General features: G+C 41.0%; 1 protein-coding gene across 1 annotated transcript; it reads right to left on the reverse strand.

Moving 5' to 3' along the window:
* Positions 1-948: 948 nt before the first annotated feature.
* LOC307238596 (uncharacterized protein) lies at positions 949-6,993 on the reverse strand. The gene is made up of 7 exons (XM_080011651.1): positions 6,920-6,993; positions 6,232-6,344; positions 5,819-6,025; positions 3,172-3,285; positions 2,558-2,684; positions 2,186-2,401; positions 949-1,735 (listed from the first exon to the last, which is right to left on the reverse strand). The coding sequence occupies exons 2-7, from the start codon at positions 6,328-6,330 to the stop codon at positions 1,683-1,685; spliced, it is 816 nt and encodes a 271-aa protein (XP_079867777.1). The 5' UTR covers positions 6,331-6,344; positions 6,920-6,993; the 3' UTR covers positions 949-1,682.
* Between the last annotated feature and the right edge of the window lie 3,553 nt (positions 6,994-10,546).

A 10,546-nucleotide genomic window follows, 5' to 3' on the forward strand; every position in this document is an offset into this window, starting at 1 on the left:
GAGGTGCTGACTGTCATCCCTACCACATGACATTCTGCCACAAACCATTTCCAGCATTCACTAGAATGGAGACGGTCTGAAGAGGCAAAGAGGACTGGATGGGAGAAAAGCACTCAAGGGCCGATCTTGTCCAACCCTGCACTTTGTCACTATGTAGTTTACTGACTACCTCATTGACCCACACCAGGGAGATGGGTTCTGATCCCCCAGAACACTCTGGCCCTGCCTCCTCCACGGAAGAATTGTATTGAAATACTGAGAGAATTAATACATTTCATTAAAAAACTATAAGACTCTCCACGGGCCAGAATATATACAGAGTGAATTTTATCGAAACCATTCAAATTAGGCAGAGGTACGAAACAGGATTGGGTTGGAGCTATCCTTCTTGTTCGCAATTTTCATTAAACCACTACCAGAAAGAATTGGACAAGACCATGAAATATCTGGAATAACAGTAAATTACAAAGCATATAAACGTATTTACAGATGACTTGGTGCTATATTTAACAAAACATAAGTTAATTAAAAAGTTAATAAGTTGACACCATTATTTAACAAGCACGAAAAAGTTCAAAACCTAAAAGGAAAATTCACGAAGCGCTAACTGTAACATGTGATCTAAATCTATAACAAAAAATGGCTGGCAAAGTGATTTAGTGAGCAGTCCAACAACTGGTGTGTGCTTGGTGTTTGTGGTTCGCTGCGGGGCGGAGGATCTTGTTGTTGCATGGGGCGTAGATGGGTGTCCCCCCCCCTCCCCCTCCCGATTATTAAAAAAAGTACTACTAAGTCACTCATTTTAATACTACTTGAGTAAAGCTCTTAAAGTAGATAATTTTAAGGGTAAGTTATTATATGGTATTAAATGTATCTCAGTAAGTAACCCTAAAAAAAGAACCTGCTTCAATACTGAAGTAGACCTATTCCGCGGGAAAACCGCAGGCTTGGCAACTGTGGATATGGGCTTGCTGGCTGCTATGACCCTTGATCCAAAAATGAACCTGGTGATAATTGGCTTTCACTAACAACATTGGCTGCAAGTTTTCCTCCCATTTTATTTAGTAGCGAGTAACAAAGGCGAGTAACGAAATACTTAACACCACTGGTGATAAGTGCCAGCCTCCTGTGCATTTTTGGATGTCTTCCTGCACATTGAGTGCTGAATGGTGCAAAAGATCATGACTTATCATGACTGTCAGAAAGATCTTTCTGCCTAGCAAGCATTACTTCTTGCTTAAATACATTTCTTGAATGTTATCTCCTAAATCAGGATTCTCAGCAGGAGCATTTGTAACGATGGAGTATAAATGTGAATTGTACACTGAAAATTTAAACACAATAATCAAATGCAGGCCTGTTACATAAACAAATACATAAAGAAAGTTAGTCTAGTTCCATTGCAAATAGACAACGCAGCTTCCATGGCAATGCTACAAACATTAAAAACATATTTGCCAATGTTTTTTTCAAACACGCTACTGAGCTCTACATGAGTTGCTCCTTGAGAAAAGCACAGACAATATTATTAAACATAAAGGACACACAACAACACAAAGATAACCTAACCACAAAGATCTTTCACACAGTCATTGCTCACGCTGAGTAATGTCAATGCGTTAAATACAGCCAATAACTCCGTTGTATTTCTCATCATGATGTCTTGTCTTGTGGTCTGCCTCTTAGAACAGGTGCATGATGGGCCATATGAGGCAACACCATAACAGCAGAGAAGCTGGTAGAGAGAAAAGAAAGAGGATATTATTGTCCAGAGAGGCCAACACAATGGCATCAGGATGTTGCAGACAAATTCAAGCCTTCTGAAATTATAGAGTAAAATAAAATTCCTTCCTGTAGCTTCCTAACCATCTAAATATGTTACTTACAGTAATATGGCCTAATAGCATTATATAGACATTAAAGGTCCATATAGGAAATGCTAAACTGTGACAAGATCCTACAGTAATGTCTTTAGATAGAATAATAAAATGGACAATTCCTGTTGCCAAATGGTTAGTGGCATATTCCAAATACCTGTGAGCAAAGTTGTCCCCTTCTAATGCCATGCCTACAACCCAGTGTACTGCCCCACAACCTTCTCTCTAATTTTTAGATATATTATTTTTGTATGGCTGCTTAAGCTAACCACCTCAACCCGTTCAATTGTGCAAATAAAAAGTAGTACCCGCTCTTGCAGTAGCAGAACTAGCTGGTGTTACAGTGGCTGCAGTAGCTTGGGGTTCCGTCATGTTAGTCATCGTGGTGCTGGTCATCGTGGTGCTGGTCATCATGGTGGCGGCCACCGTGGTGTCATGAGTCATAGTTGGAGTCATCATGGTGCCATTTAGAACTTGGGCCAAATTCAGAACCTGCGTCCTGTTGATGCTAAGGCTGGTGATGCCTGAAGGCAAAATAAAATTGTTAATACTCAACAACTAAACAACTCAACTAAAAAGTATGTACGTGTGTGTGTGTGTGTGTGTGTGTGTGTGTGTGTGTGTGTGTGTGTGTGTGTGTGTGTGTGTGTGTGTGTGTGTGTGTGCACACCCCCACTTACTGCCATTTGCAAGTGCCGTTCCAAGGAGGATAGTGACCTGGCCATTGGTGGCATTGACGCCTGATACAGTGAACTCGCACTGAATCACTGAGCCATTGCTCACTAGGCCGCGGATCTCCTTCACAATCTGTAAAACGGATGAAAAGTGTGAATTGATGTTAAAAATATTCTACATGTTCACATACAATACCTGTTCACATACAACAACCACACCTTCTGTGGTTGTTGTTTCTAATCATTTTAAGTTTCATGTACTCAACTGTAATGCACATCCTTGAGTACAATAGACTCACAAACATTACGTTTAGTAAGTAAGTAAGTTAATGTTTATTAATCAAATTACATTTTCAGTAAGGCCATTCCAATAGTAAAAGTAGGCCCTGATATATTTTGCACTGGGATTGGCTCACTACTCTTAACAAGAAAAGTTAAAAAAAACAAAAAATCTGCCTTTTGGTATTAAAAACATACATATATCAAATGGAGAGAGCCGAAAAACAACTTTTTTCCACTATGTGAGAAAATCCCATCGTAAGTGTAACGAGTAATGCCCATCCCCCCACATCCACCCCAAAATTACTATTTTGAGTCTTATTCGAAGGGAAGGAGCTCACCCTCTCAGTTGGAGTGAGAGAGTCTGTGCTGTCAGTGTTGTCTCTCTCTGTTGTACGGAAGAGGAAGCTGCCCTCTGTGCTGTTCCGGCCACAGACAAAAACCATGGACTTGCCCTAGACATGGAGGGGCAGATTATTATGCATTGTCACACACTATGCAAATTACATAAGTTAATAGGGCAAGCCTTTGTCATATCCTTGTGTATTTTCCTTCATTACAGTGGTTGGCTGTGAAGAAGTCAGAGACTATGATATTTGTAAATATCAACATATTACTGTGCAGCATACTGTATATAACCTCCTGGAACTACGTTATAGTCCTTTTCATCAAAGTAAAGAAGTTAGACTCTACCTGGTGACTCTGCACTACAATAGCAACCCTGTAGAAATAAAGCAGCTGTCGTAAAGCAGCTCTACAGCTGCAGTACTGTCAGCCACATCAGCTGGCTCAAAGTTAAATGGCAGTGATCCTCACCTCACCTGACGTGAAGCCAATGTTATCCGTACCTTCCAGAGTGTTTCTCTGCGGGGTCCACCTCTTAGTCTATATGGTTCTCTCCGTAGCGGTACCCAGAGACATTGAGCTTAACTGCTGCTCACGTGGATTGTCTGCTTAACACGCTGCCAATTAATTTTCTGGATGGATTTATTGAATTCCTGCAACTCCAGAAATAAGTTGAGGAGCACCAAGAGAAGGCTCAAGAAATATTCAGAGAAGGCCATTGTGTATTTGTCAAAGTTTCTGCAATCATGGATAAGTCACCAAGCTCCAGCCTAAGTAGATGGACCAAAAACTGCAGAGATTGCAAAATGCAAATCCATCCATCTTTGAGTTTGAGAATCACCTGTTACACGCTGGATTGGTGCAAGTATTTGTCGGAGGCAGTAACAGCATCATGCTATCAAGCATCACCAGCTGAACTGTTCAGCTTGTCAGCATTGGAGAGCACAGCCGAAGGTCCTATAGATGCCACCAGAGTGCCTGAGACTTCTCTGTCTGGCCTTCTATTTAATAGGCATTGATTGATTTGGGCCTAATCTGGTCAAGATAGGCAGGAGGAACGTATAGCGCTGGGGCGTCCTATTTAAATGTTTACCACTCGTGCCGTTCACATCCAACTCCTCAACTCCATGGATGCAGATCCTCTACTGCTCACCCTTTGCAGGTTCATTGCCAGGAGAGACTGACCAAAGAAGTTGCTGTCTGATTGTGGAACCAATTACCATGGTGCAGAGTGGGAGCTTCGAGATGCCTTTGGAGGCACACCTTCAAGTCCAGATGGTAGACTACCAGATCCTCTTTAAGTTTATTCCGGCAAACACCCAACCACTTTGGTGGAGTGTGGGATAATGAGGTGCATTCCATCAAGAATGCTCTCAGGTGGCACTTGGAGCCCAGCAGTCTCTAAAGAGATACTGCGCACAGTCTGTAGTAGAAGGGATCTTGAACGTGAGACCAGTAGGCAACAGCTGTTTCTGATCCCGACTATTCCCTCATAATATCCTCCTCATGGGGCAACAGGATACAGTTTTGCAGCTTGCAGTTTCATGGGGGTGTGTAAGAGCAGCAAAAGGCCTTATCAACAGCAATGTTTATACGAGACCAGTCACTCGCATGATTGAGGTCCTCGCTCTGAAAGATGATGCCAAGGACACTTAAGAAATTCCCCGCATCCATGTTGTGAATCCTTCCTATTGCGAAGACTGGACTGATAATATTATGTATAGTTAGGCACTATCCAAATTTCATGAGTTTATAGCGTAAGTTACACATCATTATCTCTTTAATATCCTTTGATCCTTGTGCTCTGTGTGAGTGTGGTTTTCTTTTATTTTCCCCTTTTGGTGTGAGATCATTATCACAATTGACTATGCTTCTAGCCTGTCTGTTCTGGTCCCTACCAGTCACCTGGTTCCATTATTACCTGTTCCTGTTCCATGTTTCAGATCTACCACCCGTCCGGCTCCTGTTTGTCAGCCACCAGCTTCCTCTGCCAGCCTGTCTACCTGATTTACCTGGATTCACCCGAGCCTGTACCATTCCTCAGTCTGTTGTAAATATTCTGTTCAATTTCTGTCTGCCTCCAGTGTTGGGTTAAATTGCCAGTATTCATCATGACAAACCAATCTGGCCAAGTTAGGAATCCAACAGACATGTTTTATCAGGCTCTGACTGCCAAGGAACATTAGTTGGTTCCTTGGTTTCATTCCCCAGCCTTTTAGTAAAAAAGTCCTCTCTAATAGGACTCCTGCAGTGGTCAATATACATTCTACAGTTACATTTAGTGGTATTCCTCTTCTGAGGGGAGTTGAAACTACCGTCTTGCACAATTCAAATGAAAAAACTCCAAACTATTTTTGATTAGTGGACATGACTCCCTACCTCTTGGCTAAGTCAAAAGGGATCTGAGCATACTTTATTCATTCCTCTATGTTAGCGCGTGTGTGCGTGCGTGCGTGCGTGCGTGTATGTGTGTGTGTATGCTCATGTATTGAAGTTTCTAAGCATTACTGATTGTGACCAAGTGTGTTCCAGTGTTGGGTGCGGCAGTTTCGCATCTTGGGTCGTCCCAGTACAATATGTGTTGTTTCTGCATCTCTGAATGTTTGACTAGATAGCTGAGTGCATGTGTGTTTGCTGTGTTACCACAGTTTCGTTCTGGGTGATTCCCAAGGCTATGTATCCAGGTGACTGTCCTCTAAGCTCGACATCCAGGTCGAAGTCTCCGGAGCCCGTGGAAGTTCTGGAAGTTACAGAGCTAAAGAGACAGTCGGTGTTCCCTGCTGGGTCGCAGTTGGCTGGGCTCTCCACGCAATGTTTAGTCATTCCACAGCCTGTTTGCGTGATGTCCACCTGTAAGACATGGTGCTTTTAAGTTAAAAAAAAACATATAAGTTATATTCTTATTATTTCTCTAATCAAACAACCATGCTCCCTTGGTAAATGGCTGGTTTGCTGCTCTAGGTTACAGTGGCACCGAAGAAGCCAAAATTACGTAATGCAGATGTTCAGCACTGAGGAAATGGATTGGAAGGGTCCACACCCATCCATAAAACTACCTGTGTGTTGTTGGAGAACATCAGATGAGACGATCCGTGGACACTCAGAGCCAGGCAGACCACAAGCGCAGAAAGCAACAGCAACGGTTTTTGGTCCATCTCTACTATAAAGACTTGGAAATGTTATGTAGTTCAGTTTTTAGAGGGAAAGGTAGGCCAAAAACAAATAAATAAAATAAACACAGGTATATACTACAGGTCAGGGGATTTCTCTGGGAAATTTGTGCGTATCGCGCTGCTTGTCCTGCCCACACTTTAATCTGTTTCAGATCGGTGGCATGGGTGTAGACAGCTTGACAGATGGAGCACAGTCTTCTGCTCTTGTCATGAGAAAACCTTATTACTTTACTTATTTATATTGTAATCCACATCCGCAGTACAAAGCTTGGATCTCTAGCAACCGTCGATTGACATTTACAGGGCATTGAATCTTGGAAGCAAAATAATATAGGTCTAATTGTTTTGCAAGTAATTATATTTTGTACATAAAAACAAAATATTTTGTGTTGCGCATATACTGTTTACCACCGTTACTCCACTTAAGATGTTGTTTTCATAACACAAGGTTATAAGAAAATAATGCCTATGAGCTGATGTCAAATACACAATTTGAAAGCTGTCCAAATATGGAAAACAAAAAAAATTAACCAATAGGAAAGTTAAAATTGTTTTCTTCTCAGTGACTTACCTGTTTTGTTTTGTTTTTTAATAACGTAAAAGATTTGCTGTTGTCTGGAGGACGGTTCACTCCTGCTCCTGTTTCCTTTCAGATCCTTATTAACCCAAAACAAACAGAGCAACCCCACTAGGTGATGAGGTGGGTGGGGCTTCATCCTGGGTCCGGTTGGAGGGCCTGTTTAAATAACTAAAAGCTACGCATCACTGTTGCATGAAAAAACACTGTTGTCAATGTAACCAGACAAACCAGTACACTCATTATCTTTTTTTTTTCTTTTTTTTTTTAAGCTGAAACAATACATCAGTTAACACAACTTGCGGCAGTGTCAAAGGAGAACTGCAGCTCTAAAGGGACATGGAGAGCTTTCGTTCTTAATGGAAGCTGTGAGGAAGCTTAAGAACAGTCAGGGTTGGAAAAGTTATTAAAGTTGTAATCTGTAACAAAGAACTAATAGATTACTAATCTAACAGCAATGTTATGGCTTATTGTTTGCTTATAACTCCCAACTAGTGATAAAAAAAAGGTTTGTCTCTTTTTAAAGATTCGCCAATTTTCCGACTCTTTGTTCGTTTGATTCAGTCTGTCAGGAGAGAAACAAGAGTCTCTTTGGCTCTCAGTTGTGAACGGCATTCTCACAAGAATCATTTTATCCCGTCCAGTTATTTGTCATCAAGTGAAATGAAAATGTAAATCAATCACATACTATATGAATTATGTAGTGTATTTAACAGTTCATACAGTGTCACCTTTTTAATTAAAATTGGCTTTCCTATATTTGCAGCTTGAAAAAATATGTCAACGTGTGTGTGTGTGTGTGTGTGTGTGTGTGTGTGTGTGTGTGTGTGTGTGTGTGTGTGGGTGTGTGTGTGTGTGTGTGTGTGTGTGTTTTGTCCTGATTTTATATTTTGTCATAACACACTGTTTTTCTCTTTTGAAGACTCCCAGGTGACAGCCACAAGGTGTTTGCATGCTTTTGGATTGATAAGTTTGATCAGTTTGACTCTGATGCATATGTCACACAATTCACCCCTTTATTAGAAATTCAATGTGTTCATTTTGACATATTTTCCCTCCTTTATTTGGTTCTTGTTTAATAACGCCCTGTTCATCACACCCAGAGCAGTACAGAAATGAATCCAAGGATTCAGACATATGCATCAGAGTCAACCATTTTTGATAACTGCCATTTTACTTTTAACGTGCCAACTGACAAACGAACCACACACATACAGTACACACACACACAAACACACACACAGACATGTACCTTCAAATAATTTTATCCCATAACTATATCACCTGACCTGACAAATGCAATTTGTGTTGACAATGACTTTTGTTTAAATGAGTCACAGTAACCGCTCAACATCCTGTAACAGTATCAGTTCCTGAACCAAGAGCGTTCTATTGACTCTAAATGAGATGACCCAAGGGAAGGGTGGTGGAAAAAAATGGCTTCAACAAACAAAATTATTTGAATCTTTCTGCCCTGTAGCCAAAAGGCTGTGTAACCATGCAAGCTGCTTGTAAGACTGAGAAATAATATTGATGTCTGAGACCAACAGAAGACGTATTCAACATGCTAAAGTGGGATGAAACATATTTTTTGTACCCAATGACACTTTGGGTACCAAGACCCGTATACAGCATCATTGATTACAATATATTAACCATTCAAATGATGATTGTTTTTCCATGTACGTACAGTACCTGTTCGGTTACCTTCGGTCAACAGCATTACAGTCTAGATTTGTGCCAGCAATGGTGTCTAGAAGCAAATTCAAGTCTTCTGTGGATGCCATTAAGAACAATCTCCATACATTCATCACATAACCAAGGTGGAATGCCTCAAGCTTTTGGGGAACAATTTTACATTTTGCTATTGTATATTTGTTGTTGTGATGAACCTGCTGATCGACAGTGATACTGAATCAGCTGTGCCTGCCAGATCGACTCTGCCAGAGAGTGTGGGAACTGTTTCATTGGTGAGAGACATGAGCTGAGCTGGTTGCGTCTGGGGGCAGGGCCAGGTCATCATAGGGCAGTGTTCCCCAGCCTAGTTGTTAACTTGTTGTTAACTCTTTATCCTCCATAAACTCACGCTACATAACAGCTGGTCAGACGATGCAAGTGCCAACTGAGTGAGTTAAATAGTTCCTGTTTTAAAATTGACGTTCAATGTTATATGTTGTTCAGTCTCCGTCTAGTATAGTCCTGGCATCTATTTGCAGTATGTCGTGGTTTTTGAGTAATGCAAGGGAGAGCGTGTAGTGGGCGGGGAGGAATTAGGTAAGATGCAGTGTTTGGGGAAGGTGCTTTAAAACTTGGATCGTGCGTCAATGTGTTCCAGACAACAGGAGGCTAAGTAAAAATTTTGACTGGTTGACTAAGTCAAAATTTTGACTTATTTATTTGACTTATTTATTTTGACTTTCAAATTTCTGAGTTAGCCTACTGCTGCCTGGAAGGCATTGACTTCACAAGGTCAGCCACCATTTTTCACTAGGCTGATTTCCAGTGCTTGGACCTAATGTCTGTTTCTGGTTGATTCTCTGAAAAGTGCAAAAATCTCTGCATCCCACCAACATGGCCATTTTCTGTTCCAAAATCTAAACTTAGTCTTGCAGGACATTCACCAACGTTAATTACAACATTCATGAAGTAGCCAACGATGATCCTTTGGTTGTTGTTTGTTCAATTCCAAGCCATGAAGGGGTGGAGCTGGTTACGTTGCCTGGGTATGCGTCTTGCCAAGACATCAGTGCTTTAGAGTGCTTAAAAGTAAAGGACAATTTTGGAAAGGTATAGAAACCTGTGGCGTACCACCATTTTAATCGCATTAATTTAGACCTTTAATGAACAGAGGTACCAGTATCTAAGTCTCAATGTTGTATTTCAACTTTTGAAATAATTAATCTTATAATTCAATTTGGGATATTTGGGTATAGTAACACCTAGGTATTTGATTTTATCTGTAGCAATATTGAAGGGCAGGTTTTTAAGAAAATCCGGGCTCAAGACACCTTTAGGAGGCATGAATTCACTTTTATCCCAATTTATAGTGTAACCAGAAAGCTCGCCAGATTTATTCAAGGAGCTCTTACAACAGAGGAAGGAATTTTGGGGTTGGGAGAAGAACAAAATAATGTCATCTGCATTAGGTGAGAGGCGATGATCAACCTTGCCTTAGATTAATGGAGCAATGGAAGCATGATTTTTTATAGTAATAGCAAGGGGCTCCATAGCAATTGAAAATAATAAAAGGCTTAAAAGGCAACCTTGTTGGCATGACTGTTGCAGTGTGAAAGGGGGTGATTACTCAGGCCATTGGGCGGGGGTATAGTATTTCAACCCAGGAGGCAAAGTTATCGCCTAAGCCAAACTCCCTTGTCACGGTTGAAATATTCCTCCATTCCACCTTGTCAAAGGCTTTCTGGGCATCAAGTACTAGAATAGAATCTTTGTCATCTCTGGAGTACATTATGTTCATCCACTGCCTTACATTAAAGAATGAAAATCCACCTGGAATGAAACCAGTTTGATAATGATGAATAATACTTGCAATACATTTATGGAGTCTGTAAGGCAGTATTTTAGTAAAGACCTTAAGGTCATAGCCCAGAAGGGCGATATGAG

This window comes from Zeus faber, assembly GCF_960531495.2.
Source record: "Zeus faber genome assembly, chromosome: 12".
In the NCBI taxonomy this organism is placed as follows: domain Eukaryota; kingdom Metazoa; phylum Chordata; class Actinopteri; order Zeiformes; family Zeidae; genus Zeus; species Zeus faber.